Consider the following 27,804-nt stretch of genomic DNA (forward strand, 5'->3'; position numbering starts at 1 on the left):
CTACATCGAGTGTCACCAAAACCAGTTAGGATTATTTTATTCTGAGAATAGCCTTGTGAGGGGTTTCCTTTTTTTCCACATCTCCATCTACAGGTTTAAGAAGTGTGAGCTGCTGATGGGGGCAGGGTAATAACTGAGAGATAGCTAGTTAACAGATTATTTTATACAAATAAATTTTACTAAAGTTGTGAGCTGAAAGGTTAATGGCTCATGACCTTTATATGTAAATATTTAGGCAAGACTAGGATTTTTAAATAGATTTTAATAGAGATAATATTAAAATGAAAGGAGGAAAAAAGATATTTCAAAGTGTACCATAAGCAGCTCTAAAGATAAGTGGTGTTTTGGAGGTGTGAAGAGATAAATGTTAAAACCTCTGTAATAGTGCTGCCTACGTTGCTGACATTATTACTTCAAGATTATTTCCTTTAGGGACTCATAGTGACTAGCTATTAATATTTGACCCAGACTTGAGATTGTAATTTTGATTAAATAACTTTACTTTGAAATTCAGTAAAACATTTCAGTAAGCCATTTGAAATAGATATGCCTGTTTATATTGTACTCTCTGCCATAAAGGTCATAGTTCCTTCTCATAAGAAGCCTTTTAGGGAATCTGACATAGCAGAATGTAGAACTGAAAAATGGACTGTGCTACAAAGGGCACAGTCTGTGAGTTAAAATGAACTGTTTGTGCTAACAGTAAACCTGTATCATTAAATAAAAGATTCTTGTAATTATAGGTATTAAAATTGCTATTACATGCATGTAGAAACCAAGACACAAATAAAAATACTAACAATTTGTCTTTTAAGCAGCTGAAAGCTATTGTATATCACAAGGCCGTCAAAAGATTTCTCTCATGATTCTGTAGCTGCTCTTGGCGGTAGAGTTTCCTTTAAGTATTTTATTTTAAAATGTAAATAGTATTTCATGTATGGAAAAGAAGCCTGCTGTTTTTCTTTACAAAAAAATTTTAATCTGAAATAATGGTGAAGAAGCAAATTAGCAGTATTTCGTATTAACTATATTAATGGATTATTTTAAAACAAAGATGCAAAGAAGAATGTTCACTGATGCACTTAATGAAAGTGATCATTTGAATTGCACACTTTTCCAGAGGACTATGTGGCTTTAGAGGTGTTATTTTGAGTAATACAACTGCATTTTTAACATTTAGGTTCAGATACTTATTTGTGAGATTTGTCTTTGGTTATACATTTGAATATTTGAACCTGTTAACAATCATTTATAGGTTTATGAACCACATGAAACACCATTTGGAACTTGAGAAGCAGAACACTGAGAGCTGGGAAAACCACACCACCTGCCAGCACTGCTACCGTCAGTATCCCACACCATTCCAGCTGCAGTGTCACATTGAGAGCACACACACTCCCCATGAGTTTTCTAGTAAGTCACAATTTTATCAAAATCCTGAACATTAATGATTTTGATTATCTAACCTATGAGGAATCCTTAAGAATTCTGATGGAAAAATAAGAATAAGAAATAGATTTTGTAATTTGGGGGCAAAGTTGAAAGCATATTTTAACTTGTATAAATTTTTCAGTAAAATTACTTACTAAAATTGAAGTCCCCCTTGTAAATTGAAACTTCCTTGGCATAACTTATGCATTGTATGTAGGAAGTAAATTAAAAAACTCAGATTCCCTGGTTCGCAAATATAAAATTAATGGTCTTCATGTACACTCTAATAAGAAAAGTAACTGCAGTGATAGTTAAAATCACAGAGTCTGGAGTTAGCTTGGATTCAAATCCCAGCTCTGCCTCTTAATACAGCTGTGAGATGTCAGTCAAGTTAATTAATCTTTCTGTGCCTCAGGTTCCTCATCTGAAAAATGGGGATAAAAATTAACAGTACAGCTCTCAGTGATGGTATGAGAATGAAACAAGCTAATACTAAGTAAAGTCCTTAGAACAGCGTTACAAAGTTAACCACAGTAGAATTGTTGGAACCACCATCACCACTATTATTACTTGTTGTTGCTGTTGTTACGGATGTGCAAACTGAATCTTTGATTTATACATCCTTAAAATGATGTAATGTGTTTTTTTCCACTTTCAGCTATTTGTAAAATCTGTGAATTATCATTTGAAACAGAACATAATCTTTTACAACATATGAAGGACACTCATAAACCCGGTGAAATGCCATATGTTTGCCAGGTACACACACATTTTATTGTGTATTTAGTTGTTTAATTTTCACATGCCATGAAATAGTATTGTTCTTTTGTTTTTTTTTTAAATAAAAATAAATTACTAAAATGAAGACCCTCTTCAATAGTTGAAACTCTTGGTTTAACTCATGTATGTGTGGGTGGTGGGTTGGATTTGACCTGTGGGCCATAGTTTGCTAACCCCTCTGCTAGACAAACAAAAAGCCCTGCTGGAGAAAGACAAACATATTGACTTTCTTACCCTGTAGGGAAGAATATAGACATGTTAGAGAAATCGGAAATACTGTTAGTTACGGGGAACTCAACTAAAGGCTTTGGGGCCAGTATTTTTCCAGAATTTCAAGTGGTCCCCAGTAAGATAGCAAGATAAAGATAAATTGCCTCTGTTACAGCCTGGATGCTATTTAAAATCCAAAGAAGAGAATCCTCATTTGATGTAACAGGAAAAACTTTATAGGTCAAGAGGTGTCAGACTTTGAAAATTCAAGTCAGGATGGGGATGGGGGATAGTAGATCTGAAAAGAAGGGAATCTACTGATGTTTAGAAATATATCCCTAAACTTTGAAAGACAACTTTTCTGCTTCAGAGATTATCTGTATTACTTGCAGTATCAGGATCCTTGGTTGTATAGGCAGCAGAGCTGAATTAGTAGTACATCATGTTACTCTAAACAGATGACTTATTGTGGCTACTTTGATATAATTGCATATCGGTTATAAATTTTCAAGTTAAATTAAATCTTCTTTATATTTCTAGGTTTGCCAGTTTAGATCATCAACATTTTCTGATGTAGAAACTCATTTTAGAGCATCCCATGAAAATACTAAGAACTTGCTATGTCCATTTTGCCTCAAAGTTAGTAGAATGGCAACCCCCTACATGAATCATTATATGAAGCATCAGGTGAGATTTAGCAGTTCTTATTTGTTCATTTTGTCTTAGTGAAAAGGTTATACATATAAACTTAGAACATTGGTTAGATTTGTTCTAGAAGGAAAGCAAAGTTGTCCCAAATGACACCATTAATTTATAATTTATGCTGAAATACTTGTGAAACTTCCACTTCTTCTCCTTGTCTGCTTCCTGGTGATGATGAAGCTCATGGATAGTGAAAATTCTGAAAGGTAGGTACAAATAGGAGCCTAGTGTGGAGGGGAAGAGGAAAGATGAGTGGAATATTTACATTGGACATTTCAAGGGTTTAAGAGTGGTGAGAATGGGAATGATTTTAAAGAGCAGGGAAAAGGATAAGTTTGAACTAAGGAAGATAAGATTGAGGATTCACAATCTTCTGTTTTCCTCTTTCTCTTCAAACTTTATCTCCACTTTCTAGTCCACCTTTCCCCCCACCCCCTCACGGCTTGTGGATCCCAGTTCCCTGACCAGGGATCAAACCAGTGGCCCCTGCAGTGGAAGCGCAGAGTCCTAACCACTGGCCCTCCAGGGAATTCTCTAGCCCACTTTTTATTATGAGAAGACATGTGGTTGTCATCAGTGATCCAGGATGGTCTCTTGTAGCAGCCAGTGACAAAGGAAACAGCAATGACACATTTCTAGATATGTGAACTATGCCAAAGAACAGTGTTTAGGTTATAACTTGTTTCTTAGATGACTTTTACCAGTTCTGCTTTTGTAATTTCTGGAATATCAGTACTAGTGCTTGCACCTTTCCCTTGAATTTTCATTTTATTCTTGCTGGTTCTTTTTCTGACACAATTAGACCATCCTTTATTTCGGCTGAAAACTTGATAAAACAGTGAGCCTATTCTTGAGTGCTTGAAAGAGCAGTCATACATTTGCCAAAATCAGAAGTCAATGAATTTACTGAATCTGATTATGTAATCAGGTTTTGCCTCCTCACTGATCAGCTCATTACATTTCCTTATTATTGAATGCGTTATCATGGCCATTTTATTCAGCACTTGTGCTAACATTGCTTTCAGTTCCAGTCATTAGATAATCATGAAATCAACTTATAGTTGTTAATTGGAAAAAATCATAAATATAGAATATCCAAATACATTCAAGATCACCTATGTTATGGCAACATGCTTATTTTTTTATCCTGGTATGTCACTTCACTGTTAAACTCTGGCAAAATCTTTCTATTCTAGAGTTTCCCCCATGTTCCATCAGATGTCAACTAGATGTTCTACTCTAAAATTGTTCCTGGAAAAAGAAATTCAGTAAATAGCTGCACTTACAAAATGAATAGTTTTTTGTTTATTTTTTATAGGATTTTTCAGAGCTTTTAACATGCTAAAAAATGCTTTAAAGATCATAAATCTCCAAGCAAGTGATATTGTATACGTTTTTCCCAAAACTTATTTGACCATTGAATCCTTTATTTGCACAATACATATTAACATTTCTTGAGGAATAGAGTTTTTGAAACACTGATCTTGGTGCTCTATATTTCATCCTTTGACCTTTGATTTTGAAAGAACGAACGAGATTTAAAGCAGTAGCTCTATTTTATTATGAAGCTTTTAACATAATTCTTTCTCTTGTGCTTTACTAAGCTCCAGAGTGAGGTGTAGATGTGGAGGGAGTAATAGATGCTTAGAAAGGTAAGAAAGAGACAGATGGGCTTGCTATGTGGACTGTATCTCCTAAATGGTTTAACCTGATCTGTAGTCACTCTTCATACAGTGAGTTGTATGTCTTAACTTGCCACGTATATAGGAAAGCGTTAACCCAGCAGGTCTGAGTTGCTCAAATATGCACGTTTTCAGAAGAGTCTACTTACATAACTAGCCCTTGGCTAACTCTGGAAACTGAGCCTTTGTTATTCATTGATGAGTGTTTTACATGCCTGGAACCTTGAGCCATGTGGTACCAGCTTTTCTAGATCTTGTGCAAAAATATGATTATGGTGAATGCCTGCTTTTCTTCTGGAGTCTGAAGATTTGGTGACTGAACCCCATGAAAAACCTGGACTCTAAGACTCAAAGAGAGCTTCCCTGGAAAACAAAATAAAACAACACAAAACAAAACCAAAAAACTTCATGCCTGTTGCTGCAGTTAGTTGCTGGGGGATTGATGAGCATGTCCTATGCAACTCCACTGGGAGAGGGCACTTGGAAACTGGTGCCAGTATCCTCCAGACTTCACCCAAGGCACTTCTTTCCTTTATTAATCCTGTTCTGTATCCTGTCACTGTAATAAGTCATAGCTGTCAGTATAACAGCTTTTAAGCCCTATAAGTCCTTCTATTGAATCATCAAACCGGAGAGTAGTCTTGGGACTACTGACACACCATGGGTGCCCAATTTTTTTGTAAGTTTGGAGTACCTAAGAGGTAGGCAGTCAGTAATCAGTAGGGGAAAGACTCTCAGTTTGTATATAATTGTTCACAAAAGACTCAAAAACCATAGCTGAGCAAGATTATAAGCTTGTAATTGAGATGATATTAGGGCAATTTTAGACCATAAGAATTGTTGAGTCTGTGGCTCATTTTACTCTTTTTAAAGACTTTGGTTGTAACCTTTTCCTTAAAAGAATAGATTATTATGTATTGAGTGATTTCAGAGCTAACAGTACAGTTTGTACAACTTTTAAGAAAGGATGAAGCATTTCAGATGTGTTAAATAGCCTCATTAGATCTTTATAGTAATAACAAGCAGTTAACGTATACTAATCACTTGCTGTACGACAGCCACTAGTGCTTTTACTTGCATTATCTTGTCTGATCCTTACAACCACTCTACAAAGCAGGTATGCGATCATTTCCATTTCATAGATAAGGAAACAAAGCTTTATAGAAAGTAAGTTACCTTGCCCAGCGTCACATTCTCTAATAGTTGGCAGAGGCAAAAACTGACCTAGGGCCCAAGCTTTTACCACAGAGTCATTCTTCACTGACATTAGGTCTAAAGGCAGATATTACAGAGAGTCAGAATTAGCCTTGAAAACCCTCAAATCACCCAAAAGATACAGTATCCTTGTCAAAAAGTTCAACACAATTTTTTTCTCTATCCTTGGAATAGGTCACCATTTTTTTGGTTGAACATCATGTTATTTTAAAAACGTACTGTATTATTCTCAGCACATCACAGGTATACATGCATAAGAGAGATATGAAAGACTTGAGTCCATCTAAGGGAATAGTAGGTTAATGTCCCCATCTCAGGGCTCTGAGCAAATGCTCATTGAATGGAATGGCAGACATTTTGGACTAGTTTAATTGTGCTTGCTTCTCATGTGCACTCTCTGTCAGTCTCTTGCTGCCTGCCTTACTGGTTATTAAACAGATATTTATTTACTGTTTAATATATGCCAGGGACTGTTTTACAGAAGTGAGCAAAACAAAGTTTGTGCTCTCTGGAATTTGCATTATAGTGGCAGGTGGGTGAGAGAATGAGAATATGTATTATGTCTGAATGTATCTGTATGCCAGCTGGTAATAAGTACCATAGGGAGGAAATACATGAGGATAGGGAATGCCAGGGCTTAGGAGGTGAAAGAGTAGCTTCTGTTTTTTTATGTGGGGTGGTCAAAGAAGTCTCTCCAGAGGAAATAAGGGATTAAGCCATGTGGCTATCTGGGAGCGAATGTTCCAGGCAGAGGGAACAGTAAGTAGGCAGTGAGGTGAGCGTATATCTAGATCTTCAAGAAGCAACAAGGAGGCCAATGTGGCTGGAGCATGGTAAACAAGTGGGAGGAAGAGTAGTAGGAGATGAGGTTGTAGCAGTAGAGTGCGGGGAAGATAGTATATGGCCTTGTAAGCCACAGTCAGGATTTTGGAGTGTTATGGGAAGCCATTAGAGTGTTTAGGCATGTGAGAGATTATTCTGGCTGCTATGGAGAGAACAGACTGTTGGGAGGAAAGAGGGGAAACAAGAAGGGAGGAGACTGTTGGGAGGGAAGAGTGGAAACAAGAAGGTAGGAGGCTGTTGTGAGAGTGCGGGAGAGTGGCTTGGACTCATCTGGTGGCAGTGGTCGGAGGTGATGACAAGTGGAAAGATTATGCTTTTGAAGGTAGAGCTGAAAGGTTTTATCAGTGGGGTGTGAGAGAAAGAGTTAAGAGTGACCAAGTTCCTTCGTCCTGAGCAGCTGCAAGAATGATGTTCCCATATATTGAGATATTGGGAAGACTAGGGAAGGAACAGATTTTTTTTAAGGGTGGATGGCGGAAAATCTAGAGTTTAATTTTGTCCATGTTGATTTGAAGTGCATGTTAGATATCAAGTAATGATGTTGAGTAGGCAGTTTGATGAATACTATTTAAAGTCATGAAACTGGATGAGAAAAGATTTCTGGGACCTAAATCTGGGGAACTTTCTGTCATGTTACCTTGCTATCAGCTTCTTGACTGAGTTTTTTTTTCCTCCTCTTTCCCCTCTCTTGAGTACATATAGGTGAATCTGTTTATGTTGGCTGTACCTATGATATGATCCAATTAACCATACTTCTTAAGATGAAACTAAAATAGTAATACAAGTACATTATATTTACCTATTGCTTTGAACTTTGTAAGGAATTTTTATTTATCAAATGCCTGCTGTGCACCAGTAATGGCTAGGTACTTTAATGTATGTTACCTCATTTGATTTTTCCTAAATGTTTATTTGTGTTTTAAATGCAAATAGTGATGAACCTGTGGAGATACAGCTTTAGAGAAAACATTTTTATATTTGTACGTTGTTCCAAATTTAGAGATGGATGTACAATACATATTTTAATTGATGACAGCATATACAAAAAAACTGCAGTTGCTAGTATGTAATAGAAAGAACACTAACTAGCTATGAGCCAAGTGCCTTACATCTCTCTTCGGTCCTGTTTCCTATTAATAGAGTAATAATATGACCAGGTTTCAGAAGGAACATAGTCAAGGGGTTCTCAAATAGTAAATTCAGATCAGTTGTTCTGATTTATGCTTCTGTAACCATGCCGTCCAATATCAGTCACTAGCCACATGCGTCTATTTAAATTTAAATTAATTTAAAATTAAAATTAAATGAAATTTTAAAATCGATTTCTCTGTTGTACTTGCCACATTTCAAGCACTCAATAACCACATGTGGCAGTGGATACCATATCAGACAGTGCAGTATAGTACATTATCATCACTGTTTAAAGTTCTGTTGGACAAACACTGACATATACAACCATTTCTATAGCATAACTTTCTTGGGAGTGTCTGGTTAAATTTGTTTGGTTTTAGAAAGTTCAATTTATGTTACCAACTTATGAAACAAATGGAAATAACAAAAATTATTTGATCTTTCCAAGAATAAAAGTATAATATAGCTCATTTTCATTGATATCATATGTTTGAATAGTTTATACTTCAAATTAATAATTAAGTAAACTCACACTACAAATAGTATAGGACTTGTCCCATTGTAATCTAATTGATATAATTATCATATTGATTGCCTGTATGATAACAAATACTTTTGAAACTCAAATACTAATGCAAGAAGTATTTGTAAAAAATGAAATATTTTGGAATTACTTATGATAGGATGTGGTAAAATTCTGGTTTTAAAATTCTTTAGCTATTAGAATTAAGAGCAATTTCAGGCCTCGGGATTTGTGGTGGTAGAAATTATTTTCTAATATTATTTCTAATATTTATTGTAAACAGAAGAAAGGAGTTCATCGTTGTACAAAATGCAGACTACAATTTTTGACCTACAAAGAGAAACTGGATCACAGGACCCAGCATCGGACATTTATAAAGCCTAAAGAGCTAGAAGGATTGCCTCCTGGTACAAAAGTGAGTTTTAAATATGTTGTATTTTAACATTGTATGATAATAGGAATAAACCCCTGCCTGTTTTAATCTATTCAATATAATATTAAAAATTGACTTCTGGTTGTCATTAAAATTTTAATTTTAGGTTTTATCATTCTTATGCTTGGAAAGAAAAATTTTTATCCATTGTTTTTTTTTAATTAATTAATTTATTTATTTGGCTGTGTTGGGTCTTCATTTCTGTGTGAGGGCTTTCTCTAGTTGCAGCGAGTGGAGGCCACTCTTCATCGCGGTGTGCGGGCCTCTCACTGTCGGAGCCTCTCGTGTTGTGGAGCACAGGCTCCAGACGCTCAGGCTCAGTAGCTGTGGCTCACGGGCCCAGTTGCTCCGCGGCATGTGGGATCTTCCTGGACCAGGGCTCGAACCCGTGTCCCCTGCATTGGCAGGCAGAAGCCCTATCCATTGTTTTTTGAGTTGATTGAAATGTGCTATATTGGAGCATATTCCTTTGCAGTGAGTGCAACTATATTAACTGTAGACTGAGTCATTGTGTTGTTTCAATATTCTATAGTCTGGGGACTTCCCTGGTGGCGCAGTGGTTAAGAATCTGCCTGCCAATGCAGGGGGCACGCGTTCAAGCCCTGGTCCGGAAAGATCCCACATGCCGCAGAGCAGCTAAGCCTATGCGCCACAGCTACTGACCCCACGCTCTAGAGCCCGTGAGCCACAATTACTGAAGCCCACACACCTAAGAGCCCGTGCTCCACAACAAGAGAAGCCACCGCATTGAGAAGCCCACGCACCTCAACGAAGAGTAGCCCCCGCTCGCCGCAACTAGAGAAAGCCCGCACAGCAACAAAGACCCAACGCAGCAAAAAAAATTAATTAATTTATTAATTTTAAAAAATACTTAACTTAAAAAAAAGTATTCTATAGTCTGTTTTTGAGCTTTTCCACTTGGCAGCGTACATGTCTGCTTCAGCTGGTGAGGAATCATGTTTATCTTTGTGTCTCCAACATCTGTCATAATGCCTTGAATGCCGTAGTTTGTTGAAATTGGTATTACTGAGTCAACTGTTAGAGAAGCAAATTCTCTTAATTAGCATTGCACTGTTAAGTGAGCAAACACATCTGATGACAAATTTCATTTTCCCTCTGCCTTATGTACATCTGTTTTCTTTGACTTCTTTTATGTAAAGTCAGCTTTTGACTATTTGCTCCAGTAGAGGGATGCACAATCCAACGTGAAATAATTCCCAAACATTTAGTACTTATATTTGAGTAATAAACTTTGATGTGAGTATGTCTGCTATTTGAGTTCATTAAAATAATGTAAAGCAATGCTCTGAAGCTCTAGAGGGAGAGAAGCTATCCAGTATCCTTCCCTGTAGTCCATTCATTCCATGCTGGAACAAGACACGCAGAATACTAACATAAGCAGTGCAATCCTCTCTCGTATCTTCCCTTATTAACAATAATAGTAATAATTAGTATACTATAATTATGATATTATTAATAAATGAGGCTAAATGTCTTGTTAGCACTTCAGAATTAAGCTTTCCATGTGCTTTTTCATACATTCTATTATTTAATCCCTGTAGCAAACCAGTGAGGTAGAGAAGGCAGGTATTATTCCCATATTACAGATGAGGCTTAGAGAGGTTAAGTTACTTACTCAAGGTCATATGGCTAGGAAGAGGTAGTACTGAAATTTAACCTCAGGTCTTTTGACTCCTAGTTCAGTGCTTTTTGTATGATACCAAATATGTAGGTGACTGTTTTTCATTATCAACCAATGGGTATAATCAAACATTTCTTTTTCTGAATATTAAATTAGAAATTTTATATTAGTTCCCTCTAAGAAAATTCTGAATATTATTAAATTCTCCATGCTGTATGATGAATTGATGTAACCTCCGCAGTAACCTTTGCCCAAAGAACCCCCAGAGAGAGAAGGTCACATTTACTGGAGATCTGGTTTTTTTTGGGGGGTGCATTATTGTTTTTAATTGAGGTATAGTTGATGTACAATATTATATAAGTTTCAGGTGTTAACAGCGATTCTGGAGATCTGTCTTATAGTTACCAAAGAGTAATGCATGCCTTTCCAGAGTTATTTCAGGATTTGAGATTTAAATTTTGATCTTTATATTTGCCAAAGCTAGTTAGTTATATCAGAACATAAAATAGCCATGGAATGTTTTCTTCTGACCCATTACTCTCTGTGTTAACATATAAACGCTATCAATACAAAACTAGTATTACAACAGTAAATAAATACTGAGGGTAAATTTCATTTAATTGGTATGACCATTTAGAATAAGTGCGAGACTTACCTGATTGTAGTTTATACTCTGATGTTTAACTTTTTGTATTGCAGTGATTTTTTTTTGGTAACAGCTTTATTGACATGTAATTCATATACCATACGATTCACCCATTTAAAGTACAAAATTCAGGGGTTTTTAGCATTTTTAGCATATTCACAGAGTTGTGAAAACATCACTACAATCTATTTTAGAACATTTTATCACCCCCTAAAGAGACCCCATATCCATTAGTAGTCACTCCCAATTTCCCCTCCACCAGCAACAGGCAAACTTTAATCTGTTTTCCATCCCTGTGGGTTTTCCTATTCTGGACATTTCATACAAATGGAATCATACAATATGTGGTCTTTTATGACTGGTTTCTTTCACTTAGCATAATGTTTCTGAGGTTCATCCATATTGTAGCTTGTATCAGTACTTTGTTCCTTTTTAAGGCTATATTAGTACTTGTGTATCAGTACTTTATTCTTTTTTATGGCTGAATATTATTCCATTGTATGGATATTCCATATTTTATTTATTCACTCATAAGTTGATGAGCATTTGAGTTGTTTCCACTTTTTGGCTGTAATGAATAATGCTCTCATGAAAATTCATGTACAAGTTTCTGTGTGTACATTTCTCTTGAGTGGAATTGCTAGGAGTGGAACACTAGGATTATATAATAACTCTTATGTTTAACATTTTGAAGAACTGCCAAACTGTTTTCCAAAGGTACTGCACCACTGTACATTCCCACCAGCAATATATGAGGGCTGCAGTTTCTCCACATCCTGTCAACACGTGCTGCTACCTGTCTTTTTCATTATAGTCATTTAGTTGGTCTGAGGTGATACATTACTGGAGTTTTGATTTGCATTTCCTTAATGACTAATGATGTTGAGCATCTTTTCATGTGCTTATTTCATGTGTATATCTTCTTTGAAGAAATGTCTATTCAGATCATTTGCCCATTTGTTAATTGGGTTATTTGTCTTTTTATTGAGTTGTAAGAGTTCTTTATATATTCTATATACAAGTCCCTTATTAGAGATATGATTTGCAAATATTTTCTCTCATTCTGTGGTTATCTTTTAACTTTCTTAATGGTGTCCTTCGAAGCACAAAAGTTTTAATTTTTACCAAGTCCATTTATCTATTCTTTCTTTGGTTGCTTGTGCTTTCAGTATCATATTTAAGAAATCATTGCCTAACCCAAGGTCATGAAGATTTACTCCTATGTTTTCTTCTAAGAGTTTTATAGTTTTAGCTCTTACAGTCTGGTCTTTGATACATTTTGAGTTAATTTTTGTATTTAGTATGAGGTAGGGGTCCAAATTCATTCTTTTGCATGTAGATATCCAGTTGTCCCAGCACCATTTGTTGATAATACTATTGTTTCCCTCACTGAATTGTTTTGGCATCCTTGTCAAAAACCAATTATGGCCTGCATAATGTTTGATCTTTTTAATATTAATGTGATGCTTAATTTTCTAAAAATATATATTGCCTTCATTTTTATAGGTTACTATTCGAGCTTCAGTTGGACCTGTTCGTTCAAGTCCATCAACTACATCTTCCAAGAATACTCCAAGCACTTCTTCTCTTCAGGTCTCACCTTCAAAGTCTACAAGTAAAACTGCTGAAAATCCTACAAAACCTTATGAAAGTAAATATAAGACAAGAAAGTCTTATGCAACTACGTCCACTGCAAGTAATCAAGGTAGAGATGTAGTTGAATATAAAACAAAAACCTATTACAAGCAAAAGAAAGAGTGCAACAAGAAGAATAAAATCGGCATAGCTTTGAAGAACTTAAGGTAATATCTTTTATTCCTGATATACAATCCTAATTTAATATTAAATATTAAAGGTTATTTTAATATAGCTTAGCATATCACTAGATATGCACATTTACATGATAATCACTTTTCTGGCATGTAGGCCAAGAAGATAATAAAAAGGTACTTTTTACAACTGCTGAACAGAACTTGAATTACTGAGTTTATTGTATAATTGTCATCTTTTACACTAATCTTATATTTTATGCTTATATCTTGTGATAGTTGAATTGTTAACGTGATCCTTTTTATTCTAAGGAAACATTACTGGTATTAGATTTTTTACTTATTCTAGCTTGTTGTTTCCAAGCAGATTTTCAAATTATAAGTCTCTATTTAAAGATTTAATTTAAACATCTTGGCTTCAATTAATAAAGCATTAATAAGGCTTTACCATATTTTTTTGTTTTACAATATATTTTTATCATTTTTTCCTGTCTCCTTAAGGTGTCTTCGGGGAGTTCACAAGTGCATTGAGTGTCGTTCCAAAATAAAAGATTTTGCAAGCCACTTTTCAATATATATCCACTGTAATTTTTGCAGATACAAAACAAACTGCAACAAAGCCTTTATAAACCATATGGTGAGGTGAGTTAAACATGTACACTGCCCGTCAAAACTGCCATTCAAGATATTTGGTTTTTTGGGGTTTTTTTTTATGTTTGTTTTATTTTTTTTTAATATTTCTCATGCGTTTTTAATATTTAGATATTTGGTTTTTGAAAACAAAGCCAGTTTGTCACATCAAGGATCTAAAAAGATCTAGCAACAGGGAACTTCTAGGATATTACCCAGTACTGTTTTCCAGCATAATAACTCATGAAATTAGTGGAACAAAAATTTTAAGAACAGTTAGACTAATGAAATTAGAGTAGGTTTGTTAGGGAAATTATTTTTCAAAGTCTTTCAAAAAGTGGTCCATAAAATTTTAAATTTTTCCAAAATATTTATCAAATAAATACATGTAACCACGTGAGTGTTATCCACTTCAAAGCAGTCAACTTTTAGAGACTTCAGCTTTGTCAGAGACGCTAGGAACATCATCGGTGCTCACATTCTCACTCTCTCGCACTCTCTCTCATCCATCTGTCTGTCCATTTGTCTTTCAAGTCATCTATCTTTGCATTCATGAATGTGAAATGAGAGAGTACAGGGATATTCCGGTCATGACGTTACTGTTGGAATTTCTTTTCATATATCAATTCTATTTACATTATTTGAGCACCTACCATGTACTCTATTGCTAGAGAAAGACTTCAGAGCCCACATTACTTTCATTTGAACCTCATTGGTACTTTATGCCTTCGGGATAGATTTTTTTTAATAGACAAAAATTATTCAGATATAAATATACTAAGTTGATTATTCAGATTGAGGTAGTTCCATTTATTTTCAGTCAGAAATAAGGTACAACCAATAAAAGTGGTTTTCTTGCAAATCATAACAAGACCTCTACATTACTTTATGGTCATAGTTAACTACCACTTGCAAGGATTTGCCCACATTTTTTAATGCCTTCAGAACTTAGCTCTCAGGTTTTTTTTTCCCCTTGATGATCAGCCTGTCATCGTGTTGCCAGCACTTCACATCCACCTCTGAGGTGTTGTACCCCCTTCTTTACCACCATCCCATTTTACCTCATCATATACAATATTCATTCGTTTTGAAATCTCATTACCCCAGGACTTTCAGTCTTGACCCCTCTTTCCAGTCCAGCATCACCAATCCAATTGTATAGTCAACTTCACCCTCAAGTTCATCTGTTTTGAATGTTGCTTTGTTTTTTGTTCTAGAATCCTTTACATCTTCAATCATGCTTAACCTTGCTATCCTTGACTCTCTTATCCTTTTTGATCTTTCTCTATGCTCAATTCTAGACCACCAAACTGCTTGATTCAGTCAGCTCTGAATTCCTGATCTTTAACTTTAATGTGGTCCTGTCTTTTTAAAAATATCTTTGTTTTTGTCTACAACATGTTTAAATCCTTTTCAGTACCTTCAAGATTTTATTCTAATCTCTCAGTTGTTAACCTTGCCTACTAATTACTCAGAGGTCATCCTTTTCATTTTTCCCAAGGTTAACCTCTTTCTACCTTGTTTTTGTTTTCCTTCATCCAAACATTAATCTCAGAAGAAGATATGTCCTCTTTTTCAAAGTTAATCCTGCCCCTCATCTCCTCCATTTCCTCCATAATCCTATACACCTTCATTTCATTTTTCTCTCTACCACATTCCTTCTGCCTGCAAATATTTTCAGGTATTCTTTTTTTTTAGGATGAGGGAGATTTGCCTTTACTTTGCATATTTTCTTATCTTCCTTTTACTGTCAACATTTGTAGAGTATTCTTTACTATCTTGTCATTTCTTTACCCTTTGTAATTTGAGTATCACTCCCATCTGTCAGTTCAAGCTGCCCCTTTGAAGGTTATCAGTCATGTCCTAGTCACTCAGTGTACTCACTGCTTTTCATTCTTACTCCTCCATGACTTCTTTAGAGTATTTGATACTTTTGATCACTCACTTTTTTTTTTTTTTTTTTTTTTCAGGCTCCGGACGCGCAGGCTCAGTGGCCATGGCTCACGGGCCCAGCCGCTCCGCGGCATGTGGGATCTTCCCGAAACGGGGCACGAACCCGCGTCTCCTGCATCGGCAGGCGGACTCTCAAGCACTGCGCCACCAGGGAAGCCCGATCACTCACTTTTGAAACTCTTCTCAACTTCTCTTAAACTATTACCACCATTTTTTTCTTGTTTGCTACTCCTCTATTTCATTACCTTTTCTTTCTTCAGCTCTTCTTGCCTCTTTACGTTTCTTTTCTTGGTACTTCAGCCACTCTCAGAGTTTTATGTTTTACCTTTCAACGGTAAATCCTCCAATTTCAGTGCTGAGTTTTCCTGAGATCCAACTCTTCATCTCTATTTGATAGATATTTTCACCTTTAACTCACTGGCATTTATACAGGACACAAATAAGTCAAACATTTTTGTCTGTCTAGGGTCCAAACTCTTATCACCCCAATACCCTTTAAGCTCAGTATGTCTCCACGCATTATTTCCATAAATGTGGAGCATCACCTGGAAATAATACACTTTAAGTTTCTGAAGCCTATGGAGTTCTCTTGATCTGCCACCGTTCATCATGGCTTCCTGAAAGTCCATCTTCTGTAATTTACCACTCTGCCTCACAACTACTGCAGTGGTTCTGCACCCATACCTCAGTTGTTCCAAACCAGACCACAGCCAACCTTTCTCTCAGTATACTGCTGGGGAGAATGCTGGTCTCTTATTCTGTGCCTAATACATGGCTGCCCCAGTGGGGCTTTAATTCTGCCCCTAATTTCCAAGAGATTAAATTGGAAATTATCTTTGGTGTTTTTTAAACCCATGGATCATTCTGTCCTCTCCTTTCCCATTTTCCATAGGCTCCTCAGCTGTCCTGTAGGACCTCTAACCCCATTCTATCCCAAAATATTCCCAATTGGCTCCAGGCTTCCTTCATAGTCTTTTTCTAATTTCCAGTTAGCCCCAACCCTGCACTGCATTGTCATCACGCACACTGATTGCTTACTCATCGTTAGCCTCACACAGAACTGAAATCTTCCACTTTTACTCTTCTAAGGGCCTTGAAGCTCTCTCTTCTGTTTCCCCTACTTCACTGGTGCCTTGCTTCCCTGGTTGCCTCAAGTACCTCCCCATTAATTGGATACCCTCACTCCGACCCGTGTGGACTTTTGTCATAGGATTAAGCTCTGTACATACAGAAGCTTCATTTTCTCAGAGGTTATTCTCAGCCCATACCAACCCTGTAATCATACAGAAGTCAAGCCTCCCAGATTAATTAATCTTCCCCAATGTATAGTTTGTCCCATATTCAATATCTAAAGTGACTTTTCCTTAATCCTTTGGAATGCCCTTCTCCTTCCCTTTCATTTTACCTTCTGTGAAGTATCTGATCACCACAGCCACTCGTAGGAATCAGTTGTTTCTTTGAGTTCTGTACTACTCAGCTATTCTGCCTCATATTAAATACATGTCTGTCTTACCTACTTGAGAGAGCAGTTCTTTGTATTCACCATAGCACCTATTCTGAGGATTTTTTCTTGGGATTATAGGTAGCCATTCTTTTCCCATGTATACATGGTATGCTGATGATAGTTACTGTGTGTCTAAGGGTAACCATTGACTTGATGTGTTGTCTGGTTTGGGTCTGTCAGTGCAAGCTAGGGCTAGTACTTTTCAAACTTTATCTTGCATAAGAGTCATCTGAAAAACTTGTTGAAACTGATTTCTGGGCTCCACCACCAGAGATTACATTCAGTAAGTCTGGAGTGGGAGCTGACTTTGTATTCCTAATAAGCTCCCAGGTGATATGGACGCTGCTGGTCTATGGACCACAGTTTGAGTAATACTGTGCTACACTAATCCCAGCTAATTCTGCCTGACTTTCTAATACAGGAAAGCTTTCCTTATCAGTTTAAAAGGGAGTATAAAAGCTATTAGCATTGGCTGCAAAATTTGGTTAGTGGTTTTCTGTTCTGTGCGGAGAGAAGGTATTGTTTTAACTCATGAGCTCTGCTTTTAATTCGCGTTCTTTAAAAGCTCTCCTAGTAATTGCAAAAGATTCTTTAAATGTTTCATTTTACTGATGGTAAGTAATGTCATTTAGCCCAAGAAACATTTACTTCCAGGATCATTCAGGTTGGTCCCCTGGGCTAAGTATATCAAGATTAGAAAGTAATAATTATTATTCATGACAATTTATATTATAGCAAAATACATTATTAGCCATACCTTTTAAGTTGTTCTCAACTCTTAACAGTTGAAAAACTTAATTTGATGCTCTTTGCATTTTTAACTCTAAAGGTTTTTTTTTTATAATGGTGAGGTATGATCATTTAAGATTATTCTCAGGGAAATATGTTGTTTGAAAACACACAGGGAAAATGAAACGTAAGATAAAAATCTTGAATTAACCAGAGATGCTAATAGAGTTTTATAATTTAAATCATGGTCTTTTATTCAAAACGAAGAAACTAAGCATAGTCTTGAAAACTGATCATAAAATTAATTAATGACTTATTGTATAATAAAATCTCATTTGTCTCTTGTCTCTCCAGCTCTCATAGCAACCAGCCAACTAAACGGTTTTATATTTTTAAGAAGCATTCTGGAACTCTCAGGTAACTACTCGATCTTTTTTTTTTTCTCGGTACGCGGGCCTCTCACTGTTGTGGCCTCTCCCGTTGTGGAGCACAGGCTCTGGATGCGCAGGCTCAGTGGCCATGGCTCACGGGCCCAGCCGCTCCGCAGTATGCGGGATCTTCCCGGACCAGGGCATGAACCCGTGTCCCCTGCATCGGCAGGTGGACTCAACCACTGCGCCACCAGGGAAGCCCTACTCGATCTTTTTTCATTCTCTCTACTGAAAAATTATAGTAGCTTTTAAACCTGATGCTGGAGTGCCTAGTTTGGAAAATGAAGTGATTGCTACTAGACATAATAGAGTTCTGTACTTTATATCCTTACCTCAAAGAGGGGATTGCCTATATTCTCTAGCTAAACTTGTTTCAGTGATGTCAGGCATTAAGGTGAAACTTTCATGAATTTGCATTATAAAATTTAAAAAATAAGGCTCTCCAGTAATATTTGAAAATTTAAAAGACTTTTAAGATACCTAGTAAAATGACTAACACTACTTTGGTTGTGATCAATATATAGCCTTCATAATCCTTGGGGCTTTTTTATTTTTGAAATAAAAGTACACAACTTGTTTACTGTTCAGAGGAATTGTTGTGAACATTTCTAAAGGCATTGATAATTCATTTTGGTTATACCACACACACTTAGCTCAGAATCCACTAAGAACCATTTTTTCATATTCTTCTAATTCCTTTTCACTCCATATTCCTTTGTTTAATTATTTTGTTCATGTTCTCATTGCTATTTGAAATACCAGTATCAAGATCTTTGTAGCAGGAGGCTAAGACATAGACTTAAGTTTAGCCAATAGTTGTTTTGATGCTTTGGGTTAGTGGAAAAGTAGAAGAGGGGATGCTGTGTCTCAGGACCTTTGTATTTTATTATTCCTTTTGCCTCATTTCCTCTTCCCCAGATATCTGTATGGGTAGCTAGCTCCCATGGTAGCTACCTTTAGGTAGCTCCTTTAGGTCTCTCCTCCAATGAGTGAGCCTTACCTGGACCGCCCCATTTAAAGTAGCATCCGGCCTTCCCTGGTGGCGCAGTGGTTGAGAGTCCACCTGCTGATGCAGGGGACACGGGTTCGTGCCCCAGTCTAGGAGGATCCTACATGCTGCCGAGCGGCTAGGCCTGTGAGCCATGGCCACTGAACCTGCGTGTCCGGAGCCTGTGCTCCACAACGGGAGAGGCCACAACAGTGAGAGGCCCGTGTACTGAAAAAAATAAAATAAAAATAAAAATTAATAATAATAAAGTAGCATCCTTTCCCCAGGCCCCACCTCCAGCACTCCCTCTCTTCCCTTTCTTGCTTTGTTTTTACTTCATGGCAGCTTTTTACTATTCAATGTATTGTATATTGTGTATTTCACCCTCTTGTTTATTGTCTATATCTTCTGACTAGAATGTATGTAGTTCAGATACTGAGCTATGCCAGACATTTGCTGGGCATTGAATAGTGCCTGGCACATGATAGGCATTCCATAAATATTTGTTGAGTAAATTAATATTGAAAGTGACATGTGGAGTATGTGGACGATAGACAAATAGCTCATAGGCAGAGGAAAGTTTGATTCCATTTTAAAAATATATTAGTGCTATTTTTAAAATATTACTAAATTCAAGGCATTAGAAGATTCTAATAAACTATATTTAGGTATTAACCTGTACTAAAAATTTTTATAGTAATGAAAAGGATTTGTAAAGATGAGAATTTAATTTGATTTTTACCTCACTATTGTCAAACACAGTTGTGTGCTTGGTTCTTAAATTAACTGTATGACTTTAAAGATCTGAGGTGCTTTTTTCTTACCTTGGGTGGATCTCAAATTTAAACAGAAAAGTGGTTATTTTCTGTGTATGGGAGGTTTCATACTTGTAATTTTACAAAATAAATTTTGTAATTAATATTTTGTTAAAATGCAGTGTTCATTATTTAACTATTTATTGTACATCTATTATGTATAACACAGTGTAGCAAGTGCTATAAAGATGACAGTGATGAAGAAGGCTTGGTACCAACCTTCAAGGAATGTACCATTTACAGTAAGGTGTGAACATAAATAACTACAGAAATTAATGCAAGGAGGTTTGTAATAAGTGCAATGAGAGTTACTGATTTCAAAAGAAAGAAAGGTTTCTACTTACAAGAAGAGGCACAGGGCATTTTAGTTGGAAGAAATAGTATGAATAAAAATGTAGACAGGAAAACAGAAGGCATACACAATGAATGGCAAGTAGTACAGTTTGAATGGAGCATGAAGTTCATATAACATAGCATTAAGTTCAGAGTCTGGGGAAATGGTTTTGAGCTGAGATGCAGAATGTGGAATCCTTGAAAAAGGCTGGGGAATTTGGACTTAATTTTAATTTGAGGATGTTGGGAAAGCCATTGCAGTTTTGTGTAGAATCAAGGGTACTGAAAGAAGATCAATTTGGAGGAGTATACAAGGTGAATTGTAGCTACATGAGACACATAGACTGGTTAAGACTATTGCAGTAGTTAACACTGATTTAATAAGATAACCTGGGTTAAGGTGGCGAGGTGGTGTCATGTCACATTTAAGAATATGGGCTCTGAAAGGGAACCCTCTTGAATTGTTGGTGGGAATGTAAATTGATACAGCCACTATGGAGAACAGTATGAAGGCTCCTTAAAAAACTAAAAATATAACTACCATATGACCCAGCAATCCCACTACTGGGTATATACCCTGAGAAAACCATAATTCAAAAAGAGACAGCTCCAGACTTTTTCCCGGACTCCCTCCCGGCTAGCCGTGGTGCACTAGCCCCCTTCAGGTTGTGTTCACGCTGCCAACCCCAGTCCTCTCCCTGCGCTCCGACCAAAGCCTGAGCCTCAGCTCCCAGCCCCACCCGCCCTGGCGGGTGAGCAGACAAGCCTCTCGGACTGGTGAGTGCTGGTCGGCACCGATCCTCTGTGTGGGAATCTCCGCTTTGCCCTGTGGCTGCGCTCCTCCGTGGCTCCGAAGCTTCCCCTCTCCGCCACCCGCAGTCTCCCGCCCGCGAAGGGGCTTCTAGTGTGTGGACACCTTTCCTCCTTCACAGCTCCCTCCCACTGGTGCAGGTCCAGTCCCTATTCTTTTGTCTCTTTTTTTTCTTTTGCCCTACCCAGGTACATGGGGAGTTTTTTGCCTTTTGGGAGGTCTGAGGTCTTCTGCCAGCGTTCAGTAGGTGTTCTGTAGGAGTTGTTCCACAGGTAGATGAATTTCTGATGTATTTGTGGGGAGGAAGCTGATCTCTACTTCTTACTCTTCCGCCATCTTGAAACTCCCTGCATGATTTATTTTTAAGGCCTCCTTTCTTTTCTGACTTTATCATCAGTTAAATAGGACATTAGATTGTAGACTTCACAAGAGTGTATCCTTTTTTGTTCACTCTTGTATCCATAAGACCTAGTAGTACAGAGTATGTAACGAAGGTTCTCAGAAAATGTGTGTTGAGTGGATGAATATTGTAGCCTTGCTTTGCACATGGGCAAAGGCATGGAAAGATTGTACCTTGCACAAGTTATATAAGTTAGTGGAGTCATGACTGGGCTTTAGTTCTCTTCACTCATATCTTTTGGAAACCGGCATGAGAGGGAACAAGCTTATAGAGTACTAAATGCTAGCATAATTTAGACATGGCTATGCCATTTTCTAGAGACATGGTTATACCATTTCATATATATCGGGTTTATATAACAAAATTTGCAAATGGTGATCATGATACATAAAAAACAAGTTATTACATGGAAAAATAATGATTGAACTTGTATATGGATTTTCATAGAAGATAAAAACCTTTTCTTTCTGTCTTCTTTTTTTCATAGGGGCATTACTCTGGTGTGCCTTAAATGTGATTTCCTAACTGATTCTTCTGGTTTAGATCTTATGGCTAAACACTTAAGTCAACGTAAAACTCATACTTGCCAAGTTATAATAGAGAATGGTACGTATGTAATTGTGTTACTTTGGATTTCTGATACTTATTCCAGTGTTTTTGATCAGCCACAATACGGCTCTTACATATTAAAATGATAGTTTCATTTCTCATATATTCTTTAAGAATTTTTTTTTATTGAAATAGAGTTGATTTACAGTGTTGTGTTAGTCTCTGGTGTACAGCAAAGTGATTCAGTTATACACATACACATAGATTCTTTTCCACTATAGTTTATTACAAGATATTGAATATAGTTCCCTGTGCTATACAGTGGGACCTTGTTGTTTATCTGTTTTATATATAGTAGTTTGTATCTGCTAATCCCAAACTCCTAATTTATCCCTTCCCCCCCTTTCCCCTTTTCATTCCTCATATATTCTACTTTAAATGTAAAACTCTTCTAATTTCAGTTCCTGGAAGTATCTCAGCTTCTGGACCCACTTCTGTGTAAGTTTAATATTCATTTAGTGCATTTTTCTTTGATGGATTTTAGCACTGTTGCATTTTTTAAATGTATCATTAATAGAAATGAAAAATATTAAAGTATTTTGTTTTTGTTTTTGTTTTTAAAGCCGCTTGTTGAAATAGATTCCTGCTCTATGGAGCTCGTGCAACCTGGTGCAAGACAAGTTGGAATTTCCTAAGTTCAAAGTTCTGAAGTGTTTTCTTACACAAAGGCAGTTTCCTAAGTTCAAAGTTCTGAAGTGTTTTCTCATACGAAGGTGGTTAAACAGCCAAGTTCATGACACTAGTTCTCATTATTCAGCTCTTTTCAGCTTTCAGATGGCACTAGAGTCTTATTCCACCTTATCTTTGTGTCAGGTTAACATATCTTAACATATGTTTTTCTCTCCAGTTGGCTCTCTTCAAAAATAACTTTTGTTGCTATGGTCTTTCCTTGCTTTGCTTAAAATAATTTGTGTTTTTCTCTGCTATACTTGCTTTCAGAATATTGCATTCCAAAAGATGTGACTGTTCATCTTTTTTTTGTCTGTTTTGTCTGGTTTCTTAGTTAATTTCTTATAAGTCTTGACAATTTTAGGTCAGATAGCTGTCTTTTTCCTCATTCCTTGTCTGTCATTGTTCTATTTTTCATATTTTTCAGATGCAGAAGCAACACAGAAATTTCAAAAAAAGTCCAGGGTACTCCTGGTCAGTGTCCCCCTTCGATGGACACATCTGATGCCTGTTCTCTCTTTCCAAGGAATGTGAATTGTTTGACTGTGAGACCTCCTCTAGGTTGTGGCCTTAAGAAATCAGATCTTAGGGAGAGTCCCTTCCTTCATGACTGGCCTCCCATAAGACTGATGCTAATGTGGCCAGAGATGACCTCAAGGCCCACCAAATTGAGCACAACTTCCCCCTGTGGGCTTTGGTTCTTGATCTTAAGCTTAAGGGTTGATTCTGACCAAGAAAAAAGCCCATCAGATCAATGCTTCAACATCCAAGTTGAAGTTTAATCATTTTGGCTGCTGCCCTTTAATCTTTCTCTAGCATGCATGCAGTCCAAGGAATATAAAAACTGGTTATGTAGGGAACCAAGGTTATTTCCATGTTCTTGGGAAACAAATTTCTAAAGTTAAAGTTAGTGATTTTTACTGTCATTTAAAGTTTTATCCAGTGTTAAAGTTAAACCCTAGGAGTTTTCAGCAATACTAATATTCAATTTTTTTTAAGTCTAATTTAATTTTGTTATCTTGCTTTTATGTTGTCTTCACCAAATTTATTAATGTCCATTTTGTCATGTCCTCTTTTACTTCTTTTCTTTAAAACTTCTTTTGTGTTTGTTTTGTTTCATTAATAACTCCCCCCAAAATCCTTACAATTCTCCACAGATTTTGTGTAGCTACCTATTGGTAGCTTCTTAATTTGGTAATTGTTTAGACCATTAGACATTATTGTATTCTCTGTCTATCTTGGGACTATCATTAACATTATCTTAGTGATTGTGAGGTCAAAGACATAAAGAATTGGCAAAAAAACACTTCCTACAGACCTTAAAACAAATTTTAAAGTTACATTTTCTGTACATCTAACACATAATGTCTTCTTAGCCATTAATGTAACTCCTTTGGATAAAGATAATATATCCAGAAAATATTGGGACCAAAAACTGCACTTGTTTCTTGCCCATATATATATAGATGTATATTTTTTTTTATTTGGTGTTTGTTTATTTTGGTTACATTGAATATAGATTTGCTGAACAGTTTTGATGTTATTACTTATTTTTTTAATAAAATTTGTATTAAAGTGCCTCTGGAATTATTTTCTAATAAATAACTTCGAATAAATCTGTAGATTTTAGGGCTTCCCTGGTGGCGCAGTGGTTTAGAGTCCGCCTGCCAATGCAGGGGACACGGTTCGTGCCCCGATCCGGGACGATTCCACATGCCGTGGCGCGGCTGGGCCCGTGAGCCATGGCCGCTGAGCCTGCGCGTCCGCAATGGGAGAGGCCACAACAGTGAGAGGCCCGCGTACCGCCAAAAAAAAAAAAAAAAAGCTGCAGATTTTGTCATACAACTAGGAGCATTGCTTTGCTTCTTACATGGAAGCCTGATTACTTGGCCTACAGACTGAGAGCTTTATCTGTTGAATCCATCTTCTGGTTTTTGCTTCAGCGCAGTTAAAAGCTCACTGTGTATACTTTACTAATTTTTAGAACTTTAAAGGGTGGCAAGAGTCCCTTTGTAATCCTAATAACCGTAAAGGTGGGCAGGCTCAGAAGTTGTTTGGCTCAATCATGAGTGGTTTTTTTCCTCTTAGCATTAGAACTTCTTGAATTGTACTTTGAAACTTAGTCCGTTTGGGCTGCTATAACAGAATTGGGTGGCTTATAAACAATAGAAATTTATTCCTCACTTTTCTGGAGGCTGGAAGTCCATGATCAAGGTGCTGGCAGATTCATTGTCTGTTGAGGACCTGCTTCCTGGTTCATAGACAGTCGTCTTCTCTCTGTGTCCTCACATGGTAGAAAGAGCAGGAGAGTTCTCTGTGGTCTCTTTTACAAGGGCATTAATCTCATTCATGAGGGCTCCACCCTCATGACCTAATCACCTAATGATGCCTCACCTCCAAATACCATTACATTGGGGATTAGGTTTCAACATTTGAATTTGGCTGGGGGGAGGGGGAAACAAATATTCAGCCTATAGCAGAAACATATTGAAAGCCAATTTCAAGGACCACTTGTTATGTAGTCTACTTGTAACTCACAGTCAAAAGAGTTGAATTTATTAGTTTCAATTTTCCAGACTGATTTCTGCTGTAAATGATTTTCCAAAATTTCCAAAAGTTGCTTGTTTCTTAGTAGTGGACTTGGTGATATTTCTAGTCTTTATTTCCATATCTGTCTCTAAGATGTTTTTTCATTCACCATCTTTCTATCCATTTTTTTTACTTTTCAAAAATCGTGGTAAAAATATATAACATAAAATTTACCATTTTAACCATTTTCAGGTAACTAATTCATCAGTATTAATTGCACCAAGCTTTAAACTTTTGCCCAGAAATAACTTCTTTGTGGTTTTAACATAGGGTCTCTTTTTTTTTTGCCGTATGTGGGCCTCTCACTGTTGTGGCCTCTCCCGTTGCGGAGCACAGGCTCCGGACGCGCAGGCCTAGTGGCCATGGCTCACGGGCCTATCCGCTCCACGGCATGTGGGATCCTCCCGGACCGGGGCACGAACCCGCGTCCCCTGCATCGGCAGGCGGACTCTCAACCACTGTGCCACCAGGGAAGCCCCAGGGTCTCTTTATATACAGATATTTTCTCTGCCTCTGTCATAGTTCACAAATACAATAAACCACATTCTTGCTATAGGAATATTTTAGGCAGGGGTGCACCTTTGTGTTCTTCCATAGGATTCTACTACTTACAGTATATATTAGGTTCATTTTCTTAAAGTATAATGCTCTTAAAATTCTGTATCCCATAGCATCATTTTTTTACTTCACGTAAATAAAACATCTCAGTCAGTACTAAGCTTGCTTATTATAGGCAGTTAGTTTAGTTTTAATTGGTGCTAATGAGTTTTAGCTTGACAGTCTGATCTCTTTACTTTTAGGCTATTCTAAATAGTCCTTTCACCTGATTTAGAAATAGCCATCTTACACACGCATGCTTCTTGGTTACAGCTGAATAAAAAGTGTGATTGGCTCAGTTTCAATCCATCACCATTATTAGAAAAATAACCTCTGAACTACAAAGACTGTTTCTTACTCTGTTTTGTCAAACTTTGCCAAAACACCTCTTTGGACCTCATTTATTTGTTTAGTAAATATTTATTGAGCACTTACTATGTGCCTGGCTCTATTCTAGGTGCTGGCAAAACAGACTGAAATCTCTGCCCCTGAGGAGCTTATTTTTCAGTGTTGGAAGATAGACAACAGAAAATAAGAAAAGTGTATAGTATGTTAGATGATGATCAATACTCTTGAGAAAAATTAAGTGCAGAAGGAGGATAGTGAGTACGGATTGGTAGTTGGGAGGTTGCAGTTTTAAATTTGGTGGTCTGAATAGGCCTCCATGACAGGATGACAACTGAGTTAAAGACCTGGAGATAAGGAAGTGAGCCACTTGGGTATCTATCAGAAGAGCATTCCAAAGAGACAACAGCAAAGGCAAAAGCCCTGAAGGGGGAGTTAGAATCCTCATTCGTTGCTGATGGTAATGCAAAATGGTTCAGCCACTGTGAAAAACAGGTTGGTGGTTGCTCAAAAAGTTAAACAGAATTACCACATGACCCAGCAGTTCCACATCAAGGTATGTATCCAAAAGCCTCGAAAGCAGGGACTCAGATACTTGTACATGCATGTTCATAGCACTATTCACAATAGCCAAAAGAGGGAAACAGGCTAAATGTCATAAACAGATGAAGGGATAAATAAATTGTAGTATATTCATAAAATGGACTATTATCTAGGCATGAAAAGAAATGAAGTAATGATACATGCTACAATGTGGATGGACCTCAAAAACACGATGCTAAGTGAAAAAAAATCACAGGTCACATTGTTTAATTAGACATATGGAATATACAGAATAGGCAAATCTATAGAGACAGAAAGAAAGCAGATTGGTGTTTGCCAGGGGCTATGGGGAGGAGGGAATGGGGAGCGACTGCTTAATAGGTAGGGTTTTCTATTCAGGGTGACAACAGTGTTGAGGAGCTAGACAGAAGATGGTTGCACAACATTGTAAATGTACTAAATGCAACTGAATTGTTCACTTTAGAATGGTTAATTCTATGGCATGTGAATCTTCTACAAAAAAAACCTTAGCAAACTAGGAATATGAAGGAAACCTCCTTAACCTAACCTAAACCTAATAAAAATCTACAGCTAGCATAATGAGAGGAAGAAAAAGAAGGGCCCTGAAGTAGGATCATGCCTGGCTCAAGGAATAGCAACAAGACTGATGGGTCTGCAGTAGAGTTGGGGAGAAGGGGGGACAGTAGTAGGAGATGGAGCCTGAGAGGTAATGTGGACCATGTAGTATAGAGCCTTACAGGCAATTGTGAAGATTTGGCTTTTATTCTGGGAGAGGAGGCCATTAGTGGATTTTGAACAAAGGAGTGTTGTGGGTTTTATTTTTTAATTTT

At 37.0% G+C, this 27,804-nt stretch overlaps 1 protein-coding gene across 1 annotated transcript in view; it reads left to right on the forward strand.

Annotated features, from left to right (window-relative positions):
- The window catches only part of ZNF280C (zinc finger protein 280C), a 43,887-nt gene extending 21,235 nt beyond the window's left edge, over positions 1-22,652 (forward strand). The window contains exons 9-17 of the mRNA XM_007450487.1: positions 1,256-1,413; positions 2,090-2,190; positions 2,962-3,108; positions 8,801-8,932; positions 12,745-13,040; positions 13,509-13,649; positions 18,178-18,240; positions 22,089-22,207; positions 22,612-22,652. Coding sequence (XP_007450549.1) covers positions 1,256-1,413; positions 2,090-2,190; positions 2,962-3,108; positions 8,801-8,932; positions 12,745-13,040; positions 13,509-13,649; positions 18,178-18,240; positions 22,089-22,207; positions 22,612-22,652 — 1,198 coding nt within the window. The remainder of the gene's footprint in view (positions 1-1,255; positions 1,414-2,089; positions 2,191-2,961; positions 3,109-8,800; positions 8,933-12,744; positions 13,041-13,508; positions 13,650-18,177; positions 18,241-22,088; positions 22,208-22,611) is intronic.
- The last annotated feature ends 5,152 nt before the right edge of the window (positions 22,653-27,804 follow it).

The sequence above is a fragment of the Lipotes vexillifer genome, unplaced genomic scaffold, assembly GCF_000442215.2.
Source record: "Lipotes vexillifer unplaced genomic scaffold, Lipotes_vexillifer_v1.1 scaffold215, whole genome shotgun sequence".
Classification (NCBI taxonomy): Eukaryota; Metazoa; Chordata; class Mammalia; order Artiodactyla; family Lipotidae; genus Lipotes; species Lipotes vexillifer.